The 25,420-nt window shown below is 58.1% G+C and overlaps 2 protein-coding genes across 3 annotated transcripts in view; one reads left to right on the forward strand and one right to left on the reverse strand.

Annotated features, from left to right (window-relative positions):
• Positions 1–8,208: 8,208 nt before the first annotated feature.
• Positions 8,209–17,659, forward strand: NT5DC2 (5'-nucleotidase domain containing 2). Of its 2 annotated transcripts, XM_002813643.6 has the most exons (14): positions 8,209–8,568; positions 12,722–12,906; positions 13,121–13,195; positions 13,364–13,419; positions 13,517–13,610; positions 13,745–13,873; positions 13,983–14,043; positions 14,125–14,227; positions 14,338–14,439; positions 14,680–14,761; positions 16,756–16,842; positions 16,941–17,081; positions 17,163–17,227; positions 17,313–17,659. In XM_002813643.6, the coding sequence occupies exons 1-14, from the start codon at positions 8,337–8,339 to the stop codon at positions 17,572–17,574; spliced, it is 1,674 nt and encodes a 557-aa protein (XP_002813689.4). In that variant the 5' UTR covers positions 8,209–8,336; the 3' UTR covers positions 17,575–17,659. The 2 variants fall into 2 exon arrangements, with proteins under 2 accessions (XP_002813689.4, XP_054408102.2); XM_054552127.2 differs by lacking the exon at positions 13,121–13,195 and having other exon boundaries at positions 8,318–8,568.
• Positions 17,464–25,420, reverse strand: part of STAB1 (stabilin 1) — a 28,833-nt gene continuing 20,876 nt past the window's right edge. Inside the window, exons 41-69 of the mRNA XM_024244405.3 lie at positions 25,280–25,356; positions 24,937–25,062; positions 24,653–24,726; positions 24,423–24,497; positions 24,045–24,167; positions 23,688–23,735; positions 23,434–23,511; positions 23,178–23,324; positions 22,623–22,763; positions 22,463–22,522; positions 21,911–22,087; positions 21,741–21,827; positions 21,482–21,631; positions 21,333–21,389; positions 21,026–21,227; positions 20,521–20,670; positions 20,331–20,435; positions 20,080–20,187; positions 19,801–19,994; positions 19,557–19,701; positions 19,343–19,476; positions 19,102–19,267; positions 18,908–19,017; positions 18,697–18,816; positions 18,462–18,611; positions 18,276–18,380; positions 18,019–18,165; positions 17,823–17,936; positions 17,464–17,744 (exon numbers count right to left, since the gene is read on the reverse strand). Coding sequence (XP_024100173.3) covers positions 17,688–17,744; positions 17,823–17,936; positions 18,019–18,165; positions 18,276–18,380; positions 18,462–18,611; positions 18,697–18,816; positions 18,908–19,017; positions 19,102–19,267; positions 19,343–19,476; positions 19,557–19,701; positions 19,801–19,994; positions 20,080–20,187; positions 20,331–20,435; positions 20,521–20,670; positions 21,026–21,227; positions 21,333–21,389; positions 21,482–21,631; positions 21,741–21,827; positions 21,911–22,087; positions 22,463–22,522; positions 22,623–22,763; positions 23,178–23,324; positions 23,434–23,511; positions 23,688–23,735; positions 24,045–24,167; positions 24,423–24,497; positions 24,653–24,726; positions 24,937–25,062; positions 25,280–25,356 — 3,427 coding nt within the window. The 3' untranslated portion in view covers positions 17,464–17,687. The remainder of the gene's footprint in view (positions 17,745–17,822; positions 17,937–18,018; positions 18,166–18,275; positions 18,381–18,461; positions 18,612–18,696; positions 18,817–18,907; positions 19,018–19,101; positions 19,268–19,342; positions 19,477–19,556; positions 19,702–19,800; positions 19,995–20,079; positions 20,188–20,330; positions 20,436–20,520; positions 20,671–21,025; positions 21,228–21,332; positions 21,390–21,481; positions 21,632–21,740; positions 21,828–21,910; positions 22,088–22,462; positions 22,523–22,622; positions 22,764–23,177; positions 23,325–23,433; positions 23,512–23,687; positions 23,736–24,044; positions 24,168–24,422; positions 24,498–24,652; positions 24,727–24,936; positions 25,063–25,279; positions 25,357–25,420) is intronic.

The following is a 25,420-nucleotide window of genomic DNA, read 5'->3' on the forward strand; positions in this document are numbered from 1 at the left end:
CTTGAGCCACCAACCCTGGCCATCATTTTCAAAATCTGTTGTCCTTCAATAAATTAACATTCTAATGGAAAGAAGAAAAAGAAATGGAGAGGAAAGCTCTAGGGAAGGCTAACACAAAATTCAGTCTAATAGTCCTCTGTGGGGTGGAAGCAGGGGGATGGGCCAGGGAATTAACCCACAGCAGACACAAAAGTTAGCCAATGGTTTTATTAGTGTTTACTATTATTCTTTGTAAAAGGTATGACATATTTTCTATATGTATCAAATATTAAACTAAAGGTGGGTTAGGGCAAACATGGAATATGGCCATATAATTGAGAATCATACTATAGTTTTTATACAGCAGTCAAGTCACTAAAAATGGTTTATCAGGTTAAGTTTACCAGGAATCCTAGATGACACAACTGTGGGCATGAGAATACGATGAACCACCGTCCTCTCCCTGGTGGCAGAGGTCATTACTGGCCTTTCACATTCAAGCCATCTCCCAGCTGTGACTCTGGGCTTGCTGTACTGTAGTGTAGGTAGTGCTTTAAGGAGATGTGAGTAGTTAATGGTTCTTTACTGAATTGGTTCTAAGATAAGTGGACTAAAATTAGAAGAAAAATCTAGAAAAAATTAGGAGACATGTTTGTGGCAGAGATCATTAACTTGAGGATACCCTATGGCCTTAAGCATCAGCTTTATTCTCGTGCAATAGTTAGAAACTATTCTGAAACTTAGTCTTTAGTATGTAGATATTTTCTTGCTTGAAACGATGTTAGATGTGGTTATGCAAGCATGGAAAGGTGTCTGCTTTTTCTACCAGCCTGATCCAAACTTACACGGGGTCAAATTGCCAAATCACTCAATAGACTGAGCCTCTGATTTAGCTCAAGTCTGGGATTGCTTTGTACTGTGTAGGTTCACTTTCTCATGGAAGGAGCAACTGTTTCTAGCAGCTGAATGGAACAGCAGCATCTTCATCCTAGAGTAGTGTGAAACCTGTTGCCCAGAGTCCTCATGAAGATCCAGCCCTTGCAGTTTAGTGGAGCCAAGCAAGGGAGGAGCATATTTCTTTTCACAAGAACACTAGCATGAGAAATGCGTAGTCAATCAGGAATTTCCACCACCCTAGCAAAAAGTTTATAGTCTAGTAGCTGGCAGAAATATAACCTGCATAATTATCCTGGTTTAAATGATCTTGCAATAGAGAATGTGTCTATAATTTAATTTGAATTCTGCAAAAAAGTAAATAAGGTTATAATTAGTTGCCTAAAAACAAAGTTGCCGAAAACAATTCGGGCTTCACTGAAAAGCATCCTGATTGATCCTTGAATTGTTTAAGAAATATTTCATGGACTAGATTCATCGAGTGAGTGTTTTAGGAGGAAATAATTTTCCCACAAGTGCTGTCCAGCAGTGACTTGGGAAGTACTCAAGCAGAGACAGAACTATAAAAATTCTTTGCAAAAACAGTTATTGGAATATTGTGCAGCTGATAAAGGACAAGCTGTGTCAGAACAAGAGATCTGAAAAGTATATTTTAAAAGGCACTGAAACCAATAGTAAAAATCCATATTGACTTTATTGACTGCTGAAGTTCAGTCTCATTCATCTTCCAGCCTTCTCTGATACTGTCTTTCTGAGGCTTTTCTACGGTAGACATCATCTGTATCAAACAAAAAGTTGCTCAGATGTTTAAGAAACATATTTAAAATTAAAACACTCAATCTGAATAATTTAACCAATAGTCTAGGTCTGTCACCTACTTCTGAATCTTGGCATTAATATTTAACTCAATGCCAAAATAAACTTAAAACTTGAGTTAGATGAGGACCATGATAATGGAGTTCTAGACTTAAATAGGGTAAAAGTCAGTGTCTTGAAAGATAGAATCATGTCTTAGCACATCTTTTAGTGTTCTAAGATTTCCCTCACTTCCTTCTCCCCCATAATTTCTATTCTGTGCTCTGAAGTCATCCTTCTTAACTAAAACCTGGCTCCTCAAAGGCACTTCTTGCTTCTTGGCTCTCTGATACTCCCTCTCCCATACCCAGAAACCTTCAGGTGGGGAGAGGAGATCAGTTTCCTTGTTCCAGCTGCTGCTTTGCCAGACCTTTGACTCTCCACCTTCATGTAAAGAATCTTCTTTCCGGGCCGGGCACAGTGGCTCACGCCTATAATCCCAGCACTTTGGGAGGCCAAAGCAGGCGGATCACAAGGTCAGGAGTTTGAGACCAGCCTGGCCAATACGGTGAAACCCTGTCGCTACTAAAAATACAAAAATTAACCGGGTGTGGTGGCAGGCACCTGTAGTCCCAGCTACTCGGGAGGCTGAGGCAGGAGAGTCGCTTGAACCCGGGAGGCAGAGGTTGCAGTGAGCCAAGATCGTGCCACTACACTCCAGCCTGGGCGACAGAGCAAGACTCTGTCTCAAAAAAAAAAAAAAAAAAAAATCTTCCTTCATGGCTCATGCCATTTGTCTGCCACCATCTTTCTTGGGCACCTGCTCTCCATCATGCCCCTTCAGTCACCAAAAGTGCTGGCCTCTAGCTCAGGTTCCTTGCCCCTGTCCTGTGCCTTCTCCCCAGATACCACTATTACCCATGGGGATGAAGCTCCAGTCCCCTTCACGTTCAACATCTTCCAGTCACTTGCAGGGCTCCTCTGAAGGATTTCTGTTCATACCACAACCCCCATTACCTTTCCAGCCCTCCTGTCCTTGGACCTCACGTTTCTTCCGCAGGCCTTTGGCCCCATCTTACCCGCTCAGCCACTTCTTGTTCTCTCTCCTGGCAAATCAGCTAAAATTCCTTCATACTCTTGTCAATATCTTAACTTCCTGACACACCCTCAAAACCCCAACCACCGATTAATCCATCTTCCTTCCCCATGCTTCACCCTGCTTGCTGTGTACTGAGGGGCCAACTGATGCTTCTAACTGGGCCCGTTGAGGCGTCTGACAATCCTGTTTCCTCAGCCATCATCCTGACTCTTTTTCATCCACCCCCAAATGGCCATTTCCTCTCTTCCTTCACAGAGGAAAGTCATCATAAGGAACTCTTCCAGCTAACTTCCAAGGGCTTATTGCTGTCACCCAGCTCTGGTCCCGCCCTCTCCCACCCTCTCAAGGGTATCTCCAGCCTCTCTCCACCCTCTCCTTCTCGATCATTATTTGCATATCCTGCAGTCTCTCCTAGACGAAGGGGGGTTACTTCCCCTTCACAGAGCCAGACTTATTTAACCTCCTGTCTTCTGTGATAACAAATCCTCCTGGTTTCCCTCCTTGCCTCTCTGGCCATTCTCAGTTACCCTTAAAATGTTGGGATTTGGGCCAGGCGCAGTGGCTCACGCCTGTAATCCCAGCACTTTGGGAGGCCAAGGTGGGCAGATCACCTGAGGTCGGGAGTTTGAGACCAGCCTGACCAACATGGAGACACCCCATGTCTACTAAAAATACAAAATTAGCCGGGCGTGGTGGCGCATGCCTGTAATCCCAGCTACTCCAGAGGCTGAGGCAAGAGAATCGCTTGAACCTGGGAGGCAGAGGTTGCGGTGAGCCAAGATCGCACCACTGCACTCCAGCCTGGGCAACAAGAGCAAAACTCAGTCTCAAAAAATAAATAAATTAAATTAAAATGTTGGGATTTGACTTCCATCACAATTTGCTTGTGAATGGTTCACAAATCCCAATTTCTGGCCCAGATTTGCCTCCTGAGCTTCAGCTCTGTATAACCATATCTACTTCATCACGTCCCAGATGGTGCCCAGGATGGCCCTGCCTGTGTTGGGCACCTTCAGGAAATGCACTACTCCCTGCCCCAGGTGTCCCACCAGAAGCCTCCACTCCTCATCTCCTGAGTCCACTTAATCACCATGCCCTGTCAGTACTACCTCTGGGCTGTCTCTTACTTCCACCCCTTCTTGGTATCCTTTCTGCCCCAACCTAGACCAGGCCACCGTCTCAACTCTGGACAGCCATACAGCGTAACTGTTCCTACCAATCTGTCCACAAGGAGCCATTCTCCACCTGTTAAAGCCTCTCCTTAAAATGACTCAATCTTTGGGATCCATTCTTGGTTTTCCAGTCCCTTTGCCACCCTGCCCAGGCACCCTTCTAGCCATCCCCACTTTGTTGATCTGCTTCAATCCCTCAAACACACAGCATACTCTCACACAAGTGCTCCTACCACTGCCATGGAGATGCTTTCAGTTCCACACACCTTCCCCTCATCTGACTGACACCTGCTCAGTCTTCAGATCCTACTTTACTTGGTAGCTGCTTCCGGAAGCCTTCCCTGCACCATCTAGTCCAGTTGAGGCGCCCACCCGAGAGTCCTATGTTCCTCCCACTTCCTTCTCACAGCACTGATCACTTTGTGTGGTAATTGTCTTTATCATCTTCTTTCCCATTAGAGCTCTTCTGGGGTAAGGGACACCTCTGCCTTGTTCATTATAGCCCCTCAAGAATGCTCATTAAGTATCAATGAATGGATGAACAGAAGGACTAAGGATCTTTAGGAATCGCTAATGTAACAATTCTTTAAAATGTGGGTTGGCAATTCACAAGTGATAGCGTTTCAGGAGAGGGGCAAAGCAGAAAGGGCCGAGGGGTTGGGGAAGTCCTCCTGAAAGGAACTGGCCTGTCCAGAGTTAATGCTCAGTAATGCAGTGCCAGGCGTTACCACTGTCTTTACAGTGCTGATCATCTGGACCCAGACCAAAGACCTGGTGCCAATGACTGCCCTGTAAAGGCAGTGGTAATTAGCAAAGTCAGGCAGATCAGCTCCCTCCAGAGTTTGGACAGAAGAGTCCAAAGAGAAATGACTAGTTAGCAGGAGTTTCCCTGACCCCTCATATCCACCCCCTTCTACGATTGTTGTGAGCAAGTCTGTTCCTTAAGCCCAAACGATGTCACCGGCAGGGGTGAAGGGCAGGCGTGAGAGGGCTGGAAGAAGCACGTGATCTCGCCTCTAAGTGCAGGGAAGGTCACAAGGCTGGACGCCAATGTGCCCGGCCTACAGGAGAGCCGGGCCGCCCTGACTGCCAAGCGAATGGAACTGCACTTGCCCAGCGCTCTGAGTGGAATGCGCGGTCTGCAATCTGAGAATACTCCCCAGAAAAACGGATCCCTACCGCCTCGTGCCTTCCTGAAAGGAAACAGAGACTGCTACCCCCTCACTTACAGAAGGTCTCCTGGCCCACGCGCACTTTAATCATGATCCACTCCATCGTTCCTCCCAGGACAAAAAAGAAGGGCAGGAACCGGTAGATGCCAAATCGCTGCTTCCCGGGCACCCGCTGCAGAATCCGTCTCACCTGGGCCCTGGTGAACATGCTCGACCGAGGTCGTGGAGAGGGATATGGCGGAACTAGGCATTGGATCGCCCGGACGCAGCCGAAGCCGCCCCGCCCGTTCTCGCCGTGTACGGCGACCTGGGCGACTAGCGAGCGCCGTCCTACGCCACTGCCTGGTAAGCGCACGAGTGCCGCAACTGGGCGCCGACCTTCTAAAGCGAGGCGGATCCGCCAATCAGGCTGCAGCGGGGGCGTTCAGCTCCGCCAATCAGAGTACAGCAGGGCGCGCGTGCTCCCTGAAGCCGAGCAAGGCCAGAAGGAGCTGATGCAGGCGCCTCAGCTCTGGAGGTGGGGCGGCCCAAAAGGGAAGGACAGCCCACGTGGCGCCGGCCCGGCCCCGCCCCCTGCCTCCCCAGTGCAGGTCTGAGCTCGGAGTTGGCAGCCGCGCCCCCTACTCTGCCACCGCCATTTTTATTCCTAATACCCAGATAGAAGCGATGATCCTCTCTGATGGACTATGTACAGCACCACATTCCAAAATGCAATTATGCAATGCCTTGCGTTTATTTCGGAGACGTGATTGGTGCCTAGACTTCTAAAGTAACAGAATTTGATATGGACTGTTGAAAGCTGAACTTTATCAGTTATCACAGCAAAAATCTAAGTAAGCGCCGCGTGAGATCCCTAAAATTAATAAAAACTATCTTGTATGGGGCGCTTACAGTTCTACAGGCACTTGTAGGTGCTTTATTCACAATAATAGCAGAAGAGCAGTATAAAGAGCATGCACTCTGTTACCAAACCACATCCCTGCTCTACAGGTGCTCCCTTAGTCCATCTGTGCCTCAATTCCCTAAGCCGTAAAACGGAGGCCTTGTTCTGACGCTGTGAGAATTTAGTGCGGTAATAGGAATGAGGCACTGAACACAACCCTGGAGCATAGTAACTGATTAATATTAGTTAGAATATTCATTATGATGATGATAATGATTGGCAGAGCCCTCGCTCTTCACATGTATTCCCAAACATGGTTTTTGTTTGTTTTTTGAGACAGGACCTCGCTCTGTCATCCAGGCTGAAGTGCAGTGGCGCAATCTCGGCTCACTGCAACCCCCTCCTCCCCAGCTCAAGCCATCCTCCCACCACTACAGGCGTGCACCACCACGCCCGGCTAATTTTTTAATTTTTTGTAGAGACGAGGGTCCCACTATATTGACCAGGCTGGTCTCAAACTCCTGGGCTCAAGAGATCCTCCTGCCTTGGCCTCCCAAAGTGCTGCGATTACAGGCGTGAGCCACCACGCCCAGTCTGAACGTGTATTCTTTACATGTATTCTCTTAACTGACAGTTTCACAGACTATGCCAGGTAGAAGCAGGGCTCTGACTTAAGAGACTTCACTTGTAATTGCGTCTTCTCATGCTGTTGTGCTTGCTGAAGATAACTGAAAGGGGCTGTCACCCCATTACCTAGGACTAAAATAAAAACTGCAGGAACAGCTTTGAGAAGGGAGACAACTATTAGACAATCTAAGGAAGGTAAATGAAAGCTTAGAACCAATGAGATGATTTGGTGATATGGACACAAAATATACAAAAGCAGACTGGAGAGAGCAAGCAGGGCCCCAGAAAGGGTCATAGGGCCCGCAGTGAGCAGCCTGAGCTGCCGCCTGTACAGCAGGATTTGGAGGGCCAGCCAGGAAGCCTCTTTCTCCTCCGGGTAGACTCCCCCAAGCATGCACACACACAGGCTTGATGCTCGCTCCCATTTCTACAGGAGGTTTTGACGGCTGGACGCTGCAGGGCATCCCCTCGCCTGGAGGAGGTTCACATGTGGCCAGGTTCCCAGCACACCCACTAGCTCACTGGGGCCCTGGGGACACTGCCACACTCGAGCCCATCCTATGGCCTCAATCCTTACCAGTCCCCAGGCCATGGACTGCCACACTGTAGGCCTTCAATCAAGGTTCAGTGGAGTTTCGAATGTACACACACCCTGAAAGACAGCGAGGCCACGTCAGAAAACAACGCGCGCGCGCCCAGCTGGCTCCCCTCCGACAGGGCCCCCGGGTACTGGGTCGGCCTCCTCCGGACCCTGAGCACAGCCTGGTATGCGTGCGGGCTCGGAATACGGATCTGAGCAGAAGAAATGAGAGTGGAGAGCGGTTCTGCGTAGGAAAGAGGAATTTTGTTGGAAAGCCTGGCGACGTTGCTAGAAAAGACCACAGCATCTCACGAGGGGCGTGCGCCGGGAAACCGGGAGTTGACGGGTCAGTGCGGCCCGTTACCGAGGTCCGAACCAAGCGGGCGCAGTGACCGTGGCCCACAACCCTGCAGCGCACGGCCCAGTCACCTGGTTAGTGGACGTCGGCTGCCCTGCAGGCCCCTCGGCCTCTCCCAGCGTGGGCCTGGCACCGGGGAGCGCGGGAAAGGCTCTTTATTTGTCAGACCAGTGAGTGGACTGGCCCGGGCTCTGGTCAGTGGGCAGTCTGAGCCCAGAGACGGGGGACCAGGACCCCGGGAAAGGAGAGCACCAGGACTAGGGGGAGGAGCGGAGGATCTGGGGTCAGAAGCATCCAGAGGCGCAGGGTAGGGCGGGCGGACCCGGGAGCGGGGAGGGCGGCAGAGGACCCGGGGGCCCGGGGGGTACCCGTCGCGCTCCGGCTGTCTCCTCTCGGCGCCTCGGCCGTCCGGAGCCTCTCAGGGACGGCCGCTCTTAGGCCCTCTGACTTCCAGGGCTGGGGCCAGGGAAAGGCGCCGCCGACGCCGGCGTGACGGCCGAAGGGGGGCGCAGAGTCCTCCCGGGCCGCGCCGGAGACTGGGGGAGGGGGCTGGAGAGCCCTCCCCGCCCCGCCCCGCCGGGTCCGGGGCCTCCCGCCCCCCGGGCCGAGGGGCGCGCCCATTGGCAGGCCGGGCTCCGCGCGCCGCACCCATTGGCCGGCCGCCGTGAGGAGCACGAGGCCACCGTGGCGGGCGCGCAGTCGGAGGGCGGCGGGCGGCTGGAGGGCCGAGGGCAGCGCGGGCGGCGGGCGGCGGGCGGCGGGCGGCGCGCGGTGGGCATGGTGGGTGCGGGGCTGCGGGCGGCAGCTCGGCGCTGGCTGCTGTGCGGAGGCCACGGCGGGCCGCGAGCCGCCTCGTCCTCGCCATCCTGCCCTGGCTGCGGCCCCCAGGGTCCCGGCGCCCACTGCCCCGGCGCCCCGCGCTCCGCGCCCGCCCAGGCACCCGCCGGCGGCGCCGACCTCAGCGCGCACCTATGGGCTCGCTACCAGGACATGCGGAGACTGGTGCACGGTGGGTGAGCCGGGGCGGGACGTGCGCCGGGGTGTCTTCCGCGTGGACAGACGGACGGACGGACCGAGCCCCAGGGCGCCGCTCCTCCGGGGAAACACCCAGTGGGGCTCGCCAGGGCCCCGGAGCCCAAGGGCCGGGCGGCTTTTCGCGAGAAGCTCCGGCCGTTCATCCCGGGGGCCTCTGGGGCGCCCCGACGCCCGGGGGCGGGCGGGAGGTTTGTTCCCCGGCTCGGTCTGCAGGAGCTTGGGGCTCCTCGAGCGGCTGCCACAGTGCTGGGCCCCCGCCGACTTCCTTCGGGGTCCCGCCTGCCGTGAAGCCGCGGCGGAAACGCCCCCAACCCCTTGTTCTCGGCCAGCCCTTAGTTGGGGCGGGAGAGTGCTGTGGACAAAGCCAGCGAGCGGCGCCGGGCGGAACGGGCTCCTGGGGACGGCCGGACCAAAGGGGACACCGGTTGGACTTCCCAGACACCTCGATGTCGCCCTGGAGGCCCGGCCCCCTCTCAGCCCGGGAAGCGAAGGCTGGGAGAAGCCAAGTCACCCCCGCCCCCTGGAGCTCAGACTAGGGCTGCAAAGGGCACTTAACCTCCCTGTCCCTGCTCTCTCTCTCTGAGAAATGGCGTGAGGAGGCTGAGGCCCCTTCTTGGAGGGGGCCGGCTGGGGAGCACTAGTGAGGCCCCAGAGCTGAGAGTGCTGGACATCTGTCTGCTTGTCTCCGTGGGTCTAGTGGGGCCCTGCTTCTGCAGCAGACAGATGTGGTTTGGGTCGTGACCCTATCACTGACCAGTTGGGTGGCCCCCCGGCAAGCCTCACCCTCTCTCAAGCATGAAACGCGTTCCTGGGGCCTCTCTGTCCCATGGTTGAGTGATGACTGGAACCAGGCCAAGCAGGGCAGGAGAGCTTCCGAAGGAACCCCCAGGGGTGACGTGGCTTTCATTGTCTGATAAGACAAAGTGGCCCTGTCTGGAAGATTCCAACTGGCTAGACAGGGGTTTTCACTCCGGCTTTGTGGGGTGGCGGAGAATCACTTCTTGACCAGTGAAGGCAGGATGGTAAAGGCCCCTGAGGAATGGTCATTTTGAAGCCTTGGGCATCTGTCCACCCTCGAGGTCCCGGGTTGAGTTTGTGTCTGGAGGGGCGGCCCAGCGTTATTTAAGAAGTCTTTGCTCTGGGCCCGGAGAAGACCCTCAGAGTATCCTGAGAAGCCTGTCTTGGAGGTTTCAGGGAGGAGCACGGGGATCTACTGGACATTGTCCTCCTAGGCCTGCCTGCATCTTTGGAGCCTCACAGCCCTCTAAGCTCCTCTTGTCATACAAGGAGCAAAGTCATTCCCACAAGATCCCATGGTGAGCACCAGCAGGAGCCAGCTTCACAACTCTGGGCGCCGAGGTCCGCTTTGGGCTACTGCCCATGGACTGAGAGCAGCGCAGCAGGTCCCTCAGTCCCCCAGCCCCCACCCGCCTGGCCTCAGTGTGGTGACATTGGGAGGCTAGGCTTAGGGGCAGAGTGATTAATGCAGGTGGGATGACTTGAATGGTGATCTCAAACCCGGTGCCTGTTACTGGGTGGTTTGGAACAAGTGACCTCACCTCCCTGAGCCCCAGTCTCTTCCTCCGGACGATGGGGGAATAAGTGGGACTGCCTCACAGGATGGGAGTGAGGATTGAACAAGACAAGCCTCTAAGGCATCCACAAGTGTCACGGCTGCTAGGGAGCAGTTGGCCCTGGGACCTGGCACCATGGGCAGGTGTGGGAGCTAGGGCTGAGGAGAAAGGAGGGCAATTGCTGGACATGCTGGGTGGGACACACCCTCAGCTGCCCCCCCCCGCCCCCCACCACCCACACCACCTATGGAAGGGAACAGGCCGCTGTCACCCCAGAGCCAAGGTTCTTCTAGTCTAGAAATCAGGCCAGGCCACCAGGCCCTGTGGCTGTTTCCCCATCCTGCTTTGTTGGGAGGACTGTCTGCCCCTGGACCCCTGGGAACATCCTTAAGGGCAGAGGTGAAGGCCTGGACCTAACCAGGACTCTGTGCCAGCAAGGGGCTGCACTGTCAAGCAGACCCTCCCAGGTCTTCTGCACCAAGAGTCACAGTCACAGGTAGTACTCGGGAACTCAGGGCCATGGGAAGGGCAAGGCCCAGGGTCCTAGTGACACCAGAACCCTGGGCCTTGAGGGGTGGCTCAGAAGCAGCTCCCTAGAGCGTTGCAGTCAACTGTCTCACCTGCATCCAAGTGAAGACTCCTGTTTACACCCACGGATCTTCGGAGCAGCCACTCTGTGCTGGCCTGGGGAACCAGCCACACCTGATCCCCCACCCACACCCTGAACTTGGCTCCAAAGGAAAGGGGGGGAATGGAGCCCTGTGTTCCCAGAGTGCCTCTGAGGCAAGTGCTCTGGGCACGGAGCACATCAGTGAGGTGTCTGCCTCTTGAGTGCAGCAGCTGTCAGGCACACTGTGGGGCTTCCCTGGCCCTCTGGCCTGGCAGCTCCTGCTTTGTCGTCGGCGCTGGGGTTATGGCTGAGACAGGGATCCCCTGGAGCCTTAGAGCTGGGGCCCCTGCAAGGCAGTGCCCTGTACATCTAGTCCTGCCTGCTCCCTTCTCCCTGCAGCCCCTGCTTCTGGAGGGACACTGGGAAATTGGGGACAGGATGCTCATAGGCTCAGGAAACATATCACCCATTTAATCCTGCATATGTGCGGGTGCAGAGTGAGACTGATGCACAGAGCAGCACCTTCCATATGACCCTCTCAGTAATTCTGTAGGTTGGTACAATTTTTTTTTCTTTTTAAAAATGTTTTCACAGAGACAGGGTATCGCTATATGGCTTAGACTGGTCTTGAACTACTGGGTTTCAAGCAATCCTCTCACCTCAGCCTCCTGAGTAGCTGGGACTATAGGCGTGTGCCACCATGCCCCACTTGGTACAATTTTTCCTACCCTTTTAGAAACTAGGAAACAGGCCCAAGAGGTGAGGCGACATTCCTGAAGTCATAGCCGTGAGAGGGAGGGCCTGGTCTTGTCTGGCTGACCTCATTGCATGTGGCCTTCCTAGCACATCTCCTTCCCTTTCCTTTCCCTTCCACTTTCCCCATTGTACACATAGGGAAACCAGGGCAGGTAACGTGGGGCCTCTCAGCCCCATCTGCCTCCTTGGGACCCCAGAGCCCATGCCACACAGTGCTCTGCTCAGCACCCTGCTGTGGGCCTCAAAGCCAACTGCAGCCTCCTGGGAGCAGCCAGGGACTTGGGGTGGCCACAACCACATCCCCAGAAGGAGCAACCCGGATAATGGCCCAGAACCTGACATCACGTCCTGACTGTCGTAATTAGCAATGTTCCCTGGCTAGAGCCAGCAAATGTCATTATATGGGCTGGCGGGCAGCTGAAATCTGATTAGAGGGGCCTCACTCTCCCTGGGCTGTGGGAAGTGCACAGAGCTGGCAGCCCGATCGGCAGAGGGGTTCCCCCTCCCACTAATGTTCCTGAGCCCCAGTCCCAGCTCTGGGCAAGGTAGAAAAGTCAGCATCCATGGTCTCAGCCCCCTAGTCTGGCCATATAGAGCCAGCCCCTCTGGGTTAGAGTCCTCAGTGCCCACATGCTATCCTCACACATAATCCCAGGGAGGCTGAGAGATGAGGCCAGGGGGCAGGGCAGGGCAACTGAGAGGAGCAGAGGCGGCGCTGAATTGTGGGGGGCCATTCAATGGTGTTCCTGCATGGGTTTTGAGCAAGTGGGAGGCTTTGCACTGTAGAGCATCCCAAAAGCAGCTGTTTTGGGGCTAGGCAGTGAGGAGTTGAGTGACTGCTGCCAGGGTTCTAGCATGGCCCTGTGTCTGATGGGGCTTAGTGGTGAGGGCCTGGAGTAGTCACAGGCTCAGTATACCTGGTGGGCTACAGGAGATAGTGTAATGCAGGCAGGTGTAACCATAAGGAGGAGCTCCAGCCAGGGGCTCTGCCTTACCCTAACCACGTGACCCTGGGCAAGTGACTTCTCTCTGGGCCTGTTTGACCATCTGCAGCACTGGAATAAGAGGTGTCATTGTGGGGCGTTTCTGAGGCTCACAGGGCTAGGCCCCCACAGAGTGCTCAGGAGCCATAGCTGCGGCAGGGATCATCATCTCCATCACTGCCTCCCTGCATCTCCTTCCTCTAGACCTCCTGCCCCCCGAGGTCTGCAGTCTCCTGAACCCAGCAGCCATCTACGCCAACAACGAGATCAGCCTGCGTGATGTTGAGGTCTACGGCTTTGACTATGACTACACCCTGGCCCAGTATGCAGACGCACTGCACCCGGAGATCTTCAGCGCCGCCCGTGACATCCTGATCGAGCACTACAAGGTGAGGCAGGGGTCCTTGCCACCAACACACCCAGGGCTTGGAGGCCAGCCAGACCCACCTTGGCCTAAGCTCAGGGCTGAGTCGTGGGGCTCCCCTGGCCCTTTTGCCTGGCAGCCGCCCTGGGCAGGTGGCTGGATTGACCCCCTGGGGTGGCCACCCAGCCAGCAGGTCTGGCAGGGCTATTGGCTTAGGCCTGGCCCCTTTCCCCTGGCAGTACCCAGAGGGGATTCGGAAGTATGACTACAACCCCAGCTTTGCCATCCGTGGCCTCCACTATGACATTCAGAAGGTGAGTGGCTGGACCTGTATAGGGGCTCCCTCCTTGGCCTCCTCTTGGTATGGTCATTACCCCTCTGTACCATCCAGCTGGGGTTCTGGCATGGGCTGAAAGAGGCTGGCTTGGGGCCGTGGTGAAACTGCCTCCTCACCGTCCGTCCTGCCTCCCTGGTGCCTCCAGAGCCTTCTGATGAAGATTGACGCCTTCCACTACGTGCAGCTGGGGACAGCCTACAGGTCAGTCGGCTCTGCCCCAACCCCGCCCCCGCCCCACCCTACACTGCTGGTCTGGCTCAGGACTACCTTGGACTGATGGTATCTTGGGCCTGCTCAGGGGCCTCCAGCCTGTGCCAGACGAGGAGGTGATTGAGCTGTATGGGGGTACTCAGCACATCCCACTATACCAGATGAGTGGCTTCTATGGCAAGGTACTCCATACCCCAGCAGCCAGCCTGCCCCACAGACATGTGCCCATGTCCCAAGGCAGATTTGGGGCCCTCGTCTCCAGCACTGAAGGGGTTGGGGCCCCAAAGGGTGTCTGAGACAATGGCCCCTTCCCCAGGGTCCCTCCATTAAGCAGTTCATGGACATCTTCTCGCTACCGGAGATGGCTCTGCTGTCCTGCGTGGTGGACTACTTTCTGGGCCACAGCCTGGAGTTTGACCAAGCACACCTCTACAAGGACGTGACGGTGAGGATGCTGGGCCTGCCCTCAGATGGCAGGAAAGGCTAAGTCCAGCCACAGCGGGACAGGCCCACCTGGGCCCTGCTGCACCCTCATTGTCCTCCACTGCTCCCAGGACGCCATCCGAGACGTGCACGTGAAGGGCCTCATGTACCAGTGGATCGAACAGAACATGGGTAAGTGTGGACAGAAGCCCTGCCCTGGCCAGCCCGAGCAGGTGGCAGGGCTGGCCCTCACAGACCCATCTGCCCCATTAGAGAAGTACATCCTGAGAGGGGATGAGACGTTTGCTGTCCTGAGCCGCCTGGTGGCCCATGGGAAACAGCTGTTCCTCATCACCAACAGTCCTTTCAGCTTCGTGTGAGTCCAGCCCCTGTGGACGGAGGGACAGCAGGGCCAGGGCTCTGGGTGGGGAGAGCAGGCACAGAGCCGCCCTCAGACTACTTGCCACCTGAACCTCCTCCACACAGAGACAAGGGGATGCGGCACATGGTGGGTCCTGATTGGCGCCAGCTCTTCGATGTGGTCATTGTCCAGGCAGACAAGCCCAGCTTCTTCACTGACCGGCGCAAGTATGGGCATGGTGGGGGTTGCAGGGCAGGGAAGGGGAATAGAGGCCCCACCCCAATGAGGGGACTGAAGGAGGAGGCCAACCTGGCCCTTGCCCACTGCCCAATGTGCTTGGGGTGAGAACACCCCCTTGCTGGCATGGATCCACTTGAGCAGGTGGGCCTTTACGGAGGAGGGATGGGGGTTGCCCGGCCCGTGGCCCAGCCACAGACTGGAAGTCAAGCCCTTTACCTGCACCCCAGGCCTTTCAGAAAACTCGATGAGAAGGGCTCACTTCAGTGGGACCGGATCACCCGCTTGGAAAAGGGCAAGATCTATCGGCAGGTAAGGGCCATCTGGGGAGAGCAGCATGTGGTGGGGGCACGGGGCCTAGCTAGGGCCCCAGGCTGTGCAGAGGCAGCCTCTGAAGAAGCAGCACAGCTCCTTGGCCCTGAGCAGCCTCACACAGGCAATGGCTGGCAGGGAGCAGGTCTGAGTGCCCTCAAGAGCTTGACCTCTGGGTCAAGCTGCCTGGCTTTGAATTCCTAACTCCACTACTCAGCAGAGGGAGCCTGGCCTGGTTGCCTGACCTCTGTGCCTTGCTTCCCTTGTCTGCAAAAGAGGTGTAATACTCTCTACTGAAGCTGTGGTATAAAGCCCTCAGAATGGCCGGTGGGCCAGGCGCGGTGGCTCATGCCTGTAATCCCAGCAGTTTGGGAGGCTGAGGCTGCAGGATAGCTTGTTGAGCTCAGGAGTTTGAGACCAGCCTGGCCAACATGGCGAAACCCCATCTTTACTAAAAATAGAAAAAATTAGCGGGCATGGTAGCATGCACCTGTGGTCCCAGCTACTCCAGAGACTGAGGTGGGAGGATCACTTGAGCCCAGGAGTTCGAGGCTGTGGTGAGCTGTGATCACACCACTGCACTCTAGCCTGGGCAACAATGCAAGACCCTGTCTTCAAAAAACAAGAATGGTCAGAGATCGTGAAATGCCTGATGAATGGTGTCATTTCTTGGGGCTGAGCACTCTGCTGCAGCCAGAACAAGTCTGGTTGGGGGCAGCTCATTGGGTGATCTAGAGAAACTCTTCCTTCTTACCTGGCTAGGAAAATGAGAGGGCCTGGTGTTGAGGTGGGATTAGGTGTCTATGAGCAGGCAGTGATTAAGGTTTAGCCCTGGCTGGAATGTGGAAATCCTGGCTGAGCTGGGCTTCTTCAGGCTAGGGGTTCTAAAGGCCTTGGGGCTGGAGGAGGGGGAAGCCAGCAGCTGGCCAGGGGAGCAGTGTGGGGGTGGCCAATGCCCAGGCCTGGCCTGCAGGAAACACTCCCACCCTCTCAGCCCTGCCCACTTCTCTGCGTCCCACCCTTCTGCACCCAAACTCTCCACAGCCCTCGGGCCCAGGTGCGTCCCTTCAGCTCTGAGGGCGCTGCTCTCTCCTGCCTTGGCATCCGGCCTCAGCTAAAGAGGGTCATACACCTTTGTGAGAAACACATGACTTTCTTCCCTGGCAGCTTTCAGGCAGTTCTTTATGCCCAATATTCTGAAGCTGCCTTCCACTGTGTGTTGGATCCTGCCTGTCACTAGGAGTCTCTCAGTCTCCTGCCCTTTGAAACTCTTTCTCTTGGTCTAGGGCCTGCCTAGGCCTCTGCCCCTCCACTTGAACTTAGTTCAGCAGTTGGCTTCCCCCACACCACCTGTTTCCCCCAGCGCTTCCACTTCTGAGGCTTGGGATGCACAGACTGTTCCAAGAACTGTGCTTGCTGGGTGTCAATTATTCTCGCTTTTGGGGTGTGGACTCCTGCCCTGGTGGCTGCTGCCTGAGCACTAGTCCGGTGATTCCCGCTCTGGGCCTCTCAGTTTCTGCCGCCTTGTGAGCTTCCCCAGTTACATGTGGGCCTGGCTGAGTGTCCCCATCTTTCTCTGGCTCCAAGATGCTGGTGGCCCTGGTGAGGTCTGCCATTGGTCTGCCAGGTCCCTCTGCACTGAGGCAGGGGAGGCCAGCAAGGAATTCAGGGCTGCAGAGCCTTCCCTGCAGTTTCTTCTTTACAAACAGGAATTCAATCCCTAACCTGGGGTACATGTGAGACCACAGGCAGGAGCCCCTCGAGGCATGGGCACCATGCCAGGCCTGTAGGGCACCTTCCTGCAGCAGGCAGAATCCGCTTCCCAAGTAGGAGGGGAAAGTGACAAGGACCAGGGCCCAGGGAGGGAGCAGCAAGGCCGCGGGAAAGGGCAGCCAGCATCCGGCTGAATTTGGGCTGCCTCTGGGGATTCCGGAGGGAGGACTGGTGGAGGACAAGGCACACTTGGCTCAGCAGCATTCCCCTCCTCTCCCTAGGGAAACCTGTTTGACTTCTTACGCTTGACGGAATGGCGTGGCCCCCGCGTGCTCTACTTCGGGGACCACCTCTATAGTGATCTGGCGGTGAGGGAGGCAGGGCTGGGTTGCAGTGGGGGAGGGCCAGGAATCCCCCCTACCCCAGCAACTGGCGCTGAGCCCAGTTCCGCCGCCCCACCCACCAGGATCTCATGCTGCGGCACGGCTGGCGCACAGGCGCCATCATCCCCGAGCTGGAGCGTGAGATCCGCATCATCAACACGGAGCAGTACATGCACTCGCTGACATGGCAGCAGGCGCTCACGGGGCTGCTGGAGCGCATGCAGGTGTGGGCCGGGGTGGCTGTGGGAGGGCCAGGGCGGTAGCCTCCTGGGTGCACGCACCCAATGCACACCTTGTGTCCTCAGACCTATCAGGACGCAGAGTCGAGGCAGGTGCTGGCTGCCTGGATGAAAGAGCGGCAGGAGCTGAGGTGAGCAGGTGGGGCCGGGGCAGGAGTCCCAGCCAAGCCACCACCCCAGGCCCACCCCTTGAGTGGAGCATGTCTTCCTCGCCAGGTGCATCACCAAGGCCCTGTTCAACGCGCAGTTCGGCAGCATCTTCCGCACCTTCCACAACCCCACCTACTTCTCAAGGCGCCTCGTGCGCTTCTCTGACCTCTACATGGCCTCCCTCAGCTGCCTGCTCAACTACCGCGTGGACTTCACCTTCTACCCACGCCGCACGCCGCTGCAGCACGAGGCACCCCTCTGGATGGACCAGCTCTGCACCGGCTGCATGAAGACCCCCTTCCTTGGCGACATGGCCCACATCCGCTGAGGGCACCTTTATTGTCTGGGACAGGCCCCCAGCCCCTCCCGCCCCATCCACCCAGACAAGCAATAAAAGTGGTCTCCTCCCTGCACATGCCTCTGCTTTCAGCCCCAGCCTCATCACTTGACTGTGAGGATCCTCTGGGTGTCAGGGAAATCCTCCTCCAGGAGTGAGTCCTAGAAGAGCAGGGTTGTTGGTGGAGGGTGTGACCAGGGCCTGGGCCCATCCCACATCTGCCACACTTCCATGCTCACATCGAAGGGTTCACAAAAGGCGTCGCTGCCAAAGACAGGGTTGGGGACAGAGACCAGGGTGGGGTTGGTCCCTTCTTGCCACGGTGAGAAGTCGTCCTCAGCATCATCTTCCGCCTGGGAGCAGCAGAGGGGTGAGTGGCGAGGCGCCTCGAGCGAGATCCAAGGACCCGCCATGGCAGCCCCAACCCAGCCCTACCTGGAAGGCAGAGAAGCCAAAGCCCGTGGGCTTGCCTCGGGCACGGAGGTAGAGAGCTCCGGCCACCAAGCCAAGCAGTGCTCCAGCGGCAAGCACAGCCCCCACGCCTGCCGCCACAGGTGGGGCTTCAGGCGCCAGCACTGCCTGCTACAAACAGGGAGAGTGTTGACCTGGCAGGAGCTGTCCCACCACCTTCCCCAGGCTCACAGGTTGTGGGGGTGCCAGGAAGGGCTCTGCCTCCCCCTTCCTCAACTCACGGGCTGTGGGGGTGCCAGGAGGGGGCTGGCCAGAGCATGGATGATGCCATTGAAGGCCATGATGTCCCACACGATGATATGGCTAACCACAACTGTCCCTGGGGCCTGCAGGGAGACCAGAGTCAGGCCCACGGTGAGCAAGGGCCAGGGCCAGGGCCAACGGGGTGGGACAGTGGCCAGACTCACCACAGGGGCCCAGGAACTGTTGTCAGGGCCTGCGTCACTGATGATGAGGCTGAGGCCTGAGTGGGCCGGAAGCAACTTCCCCTGGCTGGCGTTGGCACTTAGGAGGGTGGCGTTGGAGGCGTGCAGCTCCAAGTCTGGGCCACTCAGCGTCTGTGAGCAGAGCAAGGCCTGTTGGCCTGGGCCAGATGGAGATGGCCAATTCGGGCTCTGCTCTGCCTACACCCTTGGGGGTTACCATGTTGTCCACAAAGCCTTCATTGACAGGGACAAAGAGTGTCTTATATGTGAGCTCATCATTCAGGAAGTCCAGGAAGTCGAGACCCCGCTGGGTGGCATTGGCATAGCCCAGTAGCATCTGGCACGGTGGAAAGACAGAACTATCAGCAGACTTCCTCCTCAGGGATCCCAGCATCCCCTCCCCGCCCCCAAGGGTGGGCCCCACACACCCCATAGAAGGTGGAGAAGTTGGCAGTGGCAGCCAGCACATCCAGCAGCTTCCCATTGCACATGCTGATCCCGTCACCCACGAAGCCATCTCGGCAACGGCAGGCCACATCTGCAGGAAAGGCAGGTCAGTGGCTCAGCAGATTGGTGGGAAGGGGCAGAGCAGGGGAAGTAGGGTTCGGTGGGGTGGACACACCTTGCACACGGAAGCAGTAGGCATCCCAGCGCTCCGAGAGGTTCTTGCGGGCACCCAGGCTGACTATGCCCACCCGACCATTGCCACAGTCCGCCGCAGGGAAAACCACAGGGTGGGCAGTGGAGCCATTGGCCAGCCAGCCCATGAGGCACAGGTGGAAGCCCAGCTGTAGGAACAGGAGGGGATACTGAGACCCAAGACTCAGTCAAGGCCTCCCCCAACACTTCTGGGCCCCACACACCTGCTGGGCAGCAGAGAGCTGAGGGAATGAAGCAAGGACGGCTCCCTGTGCTTCGCATGCCACCTCAGCCTCCGAAAAGTTCAGACCATAAGGGCCGCTGGTGGCCTGGAGGTGGAAGACGCCAGCCCGTTTCTCTGCAGAATGGAGGGGTGCACGGTCAGCTGGCCGGCTCTGAGGAATGAAATGGATACTGGGAGTGGGCAGGGGGACACACCCTGGAAGTGCAGGTCAGTGCACACGGCATCTGAGTGGCAGGGCGGTGGCTGGCCCAGGCAGCGGTCCACAGGTGGTTCCGACTCCTCCAGACACTGCAGTCCATCGCCTACGTAGCCTGCATGGCACTCACAGCGCCGTGTGTTCTGGGGTTGGGGAGAGCAGTGGGCGCCCTTCACCCTTCAGAGGTCGGAAGGTCTGCCAGGCCTCCCCACCCTGGCTGCTTGGTTCCCCCACCTGCTCACCAGGCCGGTGCTCAAGCAGTCGGCATGCTCGCTGCAGCCCCCGCGGTGGCCATCTGTGCAGGGGTTGCGGGCCCGGCAGCTCCAGCCATCACCCTCGTAGTCGGGCAGGCAGGTACAAGTGACCACTGTTCCTACCTGGCTACAGTTGGCATGCTCACTGCAGCCGCCATGCCCGTCCTGGCACAGGTCTGCCACTGAGGACAGGGAGGGAGTGGTTGGACCTAGTGACTGCAGGGGAGTGGGGGCCTCCCACCTCCATGTCCCCGCCCATCTGCTTACCTGTACACATGCGGCCATCCCCTTCATAGCCCAGGCCACACTCGCAGCTGTTGCCTGCACGGCACACAGCCTCAGGTGCACAGGGTGGGGTACACACAGGCTGCAGCTCTGTCCCCCAGGGCCCAGCCCCCAGAACCAGGTTAGTAGTTGCCTTCCTGGCCTCTGCCCGTTCCGCCCACCCTTGGTGCCTTTACTGATGTGTGCACATGTACACAAGTGTATAGGGTGGGCACGAGCACGGGGCTACTCACCCAGTTGCACCTCACAGCGTGGCCCAGTCCAGCCTTCATCACAGAAGCAGGAGCCAGAGCCCCCAAGGCCCTCATCACAGCGGCCATGCACAGTGCAGTGGCAGGCTGGGGAGAGGGACAGGCAGGAAGATAAAGACTGGCCCACAAGGGCCAAAGGAATCAGGCCGTGGGGCAGGCAGGGATGGCCCACCTTGACAATGGGGCCCAAAGGCACCAGGAGCACAGAGTTCACAGGCTGTCCCAGCAAAACCTGAACGGCACAGACACTGCCCACTGCCACTCATGCCGTCCATGCATACGCCACGGTCACTACAAGGGCTGCTGGGGCCGCCAGGGCAAGCTGGGGATGGGGTAGGAGAAGTGAGGTGGGGCCAGGGGCTCTCACCAGGACCCCTATATATGTACCTCCAGCCTAGCCCTGCCATCTGTCCCTGACCTATGTCCCCACACTGCTAAGATCCCTCCAGGCCCATGTCCTGGAGAACATCCAGACCCCCCAGCACTCCTCCCCAGGTTCTGCACCGTCCACACCCCCGCCCTGCCTCTCCCGAGCACTCCCGCTAGTAAAATCTACTCACCACCCAGAGCTCCCCAGCCCTGGACGCCCCAACACTCTCTCAGGGACAATGGCCAGAGCTGTGCCTTGGCTCTCTTGCGGAACAGAGGAGCTAGTCAACAGTGTCTGCAATGCTCACCTTGGCACTCACTGCCATAGTGACCAGGGCAGCAGCTGGGCTTCCAGGTGGTGGTGACACAGTTGCGGTGGCAGCCCCTGCCCAGGCCTTGGGGCCTACCCCAAAGGCTGGGGTGGACCCAGACGCTGCGTAATCCCAAAGAGTGCAGCGGAGGGGACGTCCAGAACTTCGGGTAGAAGCGCCAGCAGGCCTCAGGGCTGCCCTGGGCCAAAGGAGTCAGGCCGCAGTTGGGTGGTTCTGAGTTTGGTGGTCCTTGGGCTCTGCCTGCCCCCACCCCACCACCCCCACTCAGCCCCTAGCCCTGTACCTGCTCCTGTGACCCCTCAGGACAGGGTGGCTCCAGCCCACAGATGCTGCAGGTGTTCTGGAAGGGAGGGAGGCCAACACAGCAAAGTCAGGTGGACGGACACCACAGGCGGGGTGGGCTTCTGCCCGTCTGCCTCTGGCCTCCCTCACCAGTCGCAGGGGCCGGGTCTCAAAGTGGTCACAGCGAGCACCAAGGCCAGGTGGCTCCAGCAGCTGGTCGATGCCATAGGCCAGGCCACCCTCAAAGGGCAAGTGTCGCTGCACAATGCGAGCATCATCCTCACCCACCATGAGCTCACCCTGCAAGGAGAAAATATGAGGTATGCGAGGGTCACAGGTGCACTCCAGCTGCCACTGCCAGGGCCCCTGCCTCCTACTCCCTTCATCCAAGCCCTCTCCCCAGACTCACGGGCCGCATTCGGCTACAGGAGAAAGAGATGGGGGTCCCATGCATGGTTCGAAGTGGGCCCAGGTTGGGCAGGTCAGATGCCAAGGCCTGAGCAAGTGGAGTCATGGTTGGAGGTGGAGAGGCAGGCTGAGCTGCAGACAGTGAAGACCAAGGTTGGGGGCTGCACCCACCTCGACATTGCGAATCATGTGGCCCCGCAGAACGGCTGCTAGCTTGTCACGGTGGTCCTCATGGTACAGCCAGGCCTGGCGATCCGGAGGCAGGGCTCGAAAGGCGGCGTCTGTGGGCCACACCATTGTGAAGGGCCTATGGGATGCCTCTCGAAGCAGGGGCAGGAGGCCGGCCACCTGGTGGGGTGCAGCAAAGATGTGGCAGTCGCAGCCCAGTCAGAGACTAGTGAGCAAAGGCAGGGGGCTGTGCCATAGAGCAGGAAGGGGCTCCACACTCACCCACACTCATCTGTGACCATCCCAGGCAGGCATGTGTGTGCACACATCTCAACTGTGCACACTGCTGTCAGGAATGTGGGCACACATAAGCACACCTATGTGCTCAACCTGGGGTGCTCATGCACACAGATGTGGCTTGTGCACACATGAGTTCACACAGGCTCACACAGGACAGTGTGCACACAGGTGGGTATGCACACACAGGTATGCATAGACACTTGCACACACATGTGCACATGTGTCCACAATGACAGGCCCACATGGGAGCAGTACCTTCAGGAGGCCGCTGAAGATCTTGTAACCAAAGCCCTGGGCGGCGGCGGTGACATTTCTCTGAGGAAAGGCTCTCATAAACAGCTAGGCCAGGCGGGAAGGGAGGATCCCAGGCCCCCAGCTGCCTGTCTTCCAGCTCCCAGGCCCGTGCCTGTCATACCCTCGGGATGGGAGCATCATCAGGCTCCCAGTGCAGCGCCTCGGGGGGCAGCAGGACACGATCAATGAAGTGCAGGATACCGTTCACGGCCTCATGGTCGCTGCTCACCACGCGCGCGAAGTCATTGAGGTATATGCTGCCCTGGGGGCGGGGCATGGGGCTGATGAAGCAGATAGGTGGGGTGCTCGGAAGCTATCGGGGCCTGAGGTGGGGCAGAGCCTGGGTTGGGCGAGTCAGGGTGCAGGCAGTCCCGGTTCGGGACCAGGACGAGGTGGGCGGGGTCTGGGGCGGAGTCAGGGCAGGGGGCGGGGCTCAGTCCTCAGAAGGACACAAGGGCGCTGGGCAGGACAGGCCCACAGCAGTGGGCGAGGCCCAGGTCAAGGGCGGAGTCCCGGGCTGGACTCAGCTGGAGGCACCCCCTGGCTAGGGGAGGTGAGGGTCTTGACTGCATGGGCGTGGGGCGTGGGGCGTGGGGCGTGGGGCGTAGGGCGTGGGGCCTGGGGCACAGGTGCGCAGGGGCGGGGTGGGGCAGGGCAGGCCAAGGCCAGGGCTCACCTCTCTCTCACTGAAGCGCAGTGGGTGCCCTGAGAGGGCCGTGGCGTACCCTTGCTCCAGCAGGTCCTCACTCCTCAGCCGCTGACAGCCAACCACGTGGTAGCGAAACACCAGCTGGCGATGCGCGCGAATCCGGGCCAGCTCATCCTGGAGTGGAGTCGCGAGGGGAGTGGGGTCCCTGACTGCCGCCTCAGCCCACGCAGGGCCACCACCAGAGCGCCCAGCCCTGCCCAGCCTCGCTCTGGGGGCTGCATACCTGCGACAGGTTGCTCATTAGATCTGCGTGCGGCACGAAGATGGTGAAAGGCCCATCGCCCTTGAGCTCCTTGTACTCCTGCGGGAGGCAGCAACAGCATGAGGGGAAGGGGAGAAGCCTGAGGCGTCCATGGATCTCCTGGGGAAGACCTGGACTCAGAGAGAACAAACCAGCCAACCCCCTGACCAGATGGGAACAGAAGCCCAGAGACGGGTGGGACTTGCAGGTCACAGAGGCCCAAGCTGGCCACTCACCAGGAGGCGGAGGCTGAAGAATGAGGCATGCTTATCCCTCAGGAGCTCCTGGGGGGGGCGAGGGTCAGCTCAGATTTGGGGCGGCCCCCATTCAGGGCCTGGTGCCTGTCCCAGCACCTGTGGCCCAAGGTCTAGCCAAGGCAGACATGAGGAAAGGAAAGCCGCGGGGTCTGAGTTGGGGTCAGGGCTAGTTTCATGGGTCATAGCTGGGGTCAGGCCCAGGTACAGTCAGGGGTCAGGCTCAGTGTCATGGTCAGGGCCAGGATCAGGATCAAATCGGATCTTTGCCAAGACCATGGGTCAGGCCCATGGGGCACAGCCAAGACCAGATCAGGGGTCTGACTTGGGCATCATTACCAGGCCGACTCGGGCACGGCAGGTGAGGCCGTCCCCCACGGTGTGGGCTGTGTCGCAGGTACATGTCCTCTGGCCATCCCCTGTGCTTTTGCAGGTGGCATATGGGCTGCAGCCTCCATTGTTCTGAAGCAGGGACAGGAGAGGAAGGTATCAGTGGCTTCCAGTACTTCTCTATCCCACTCAGCCCTGTGAAAGAGGCCATGAAGGCCCCTGCTCAGCCCCCCAGATCCTATTTGCTACAGATTAAACTCGAGCTTGACGGGAGGATAGCCCACCCTGCAGAGGCCCTTAGGCCCTGCTGGAGGTGAGAAGGGCTGGTTCCTGCCTCAGTCCCCTCTCCTTCTCCTCAGTGAAGGAGGGCAGGACTAGGGGCCTGACCTTAGAGCAGGGGTCCAGGAGCTCGCAGGTCCGGATGCCATCCCCGCTGTAACCCTCACGGCAGCTGCAGGAGACCTGTCCCCAGTCTTGATCAGTGGGGCTGCTGGGAGCCAATAGCTGGCCAGCACCCTGGGTAAAAGGATCACCCCCTCCCCGGGCCTGCCCTGAAGGGAGGCCCCATCCTGTGAGGGCATGGCATGGCCCCCCGTGTCCAACCCTGCCATGCTGACCTGCTGGGGGCCAGTGGGGATGCACTCGGCGTGAATGTGGCAGCCCCCGTGGTGGATGAGACAGCTGTTAATTTCTGGGGGAAGAGACACTGGGATGGGGGTGGCCCTTAGTGGCCTCCCCTTCATCTGTCCTGTGTACCTTCATCTGTTCCACCCCCTCCTCTCTCAGCGCCCCCAGTCCCCACAAGTCCCATGTGCCCCTTCAGCCCTTCCTAATCTGACTCAAATCACTGAAGCCAGACCCCTAGCCCAACATACAACCCAGGTTGGGGGCCTAGTCTCACCCTGGCACAGCTCCCCGTCGCCCATGTAGCCATCCTGGCAAGTGCATGTCCGCTGTCCAGGTGCCACCTTGGTACAGTTGGCATGAGGGGAGCAGCCCCCATGGCCATGGGCACAGGGGTCCACCTCTAAGGAGAGATGGTCCCAGAGAGTCCTTAGGAGCAGGCACGGGCCCAGGGGCAGGACAGGAGAGGAGGGTGTGAGAGAAAGGAAAAGGTCAGAGGGAAGGGTGAGTCCTGAGATGGGACAGTGAGTGGGGCTGGGCCTAGAGGAAGTGAAGGGGGTTCTGTGGGGACAGCCACCCCAAAATTTCAGGGAGGGCCCTGGGCATCCATGTGGCTGGACCTGAACAGAAGATGCCATTGCCGGAGTATCCCGCAGCACAGGCGCAGGTGGAGGCTCCGGCCGAGTCCTGCACGCAGCTGGGAGGGGTGGTAGCAGCAGCTCAGCCCATGCCTGTCCAGCCGTGCCTTGACGCCCAGGCTC

Source organism: Pongo abelii, chromosome 2, assembly GCF_028885655.2.
Source record: "Pongo abelii isolate AG06213 chromosome 2, NHGRI_mPonAbe1-v2.0_pri, whole genome shotgun sequence".
NCBI lineage: Eukaryota > Metazoa > Chordata > Mammalia > Primates > Hominidae > Pongo > Pongo abelii.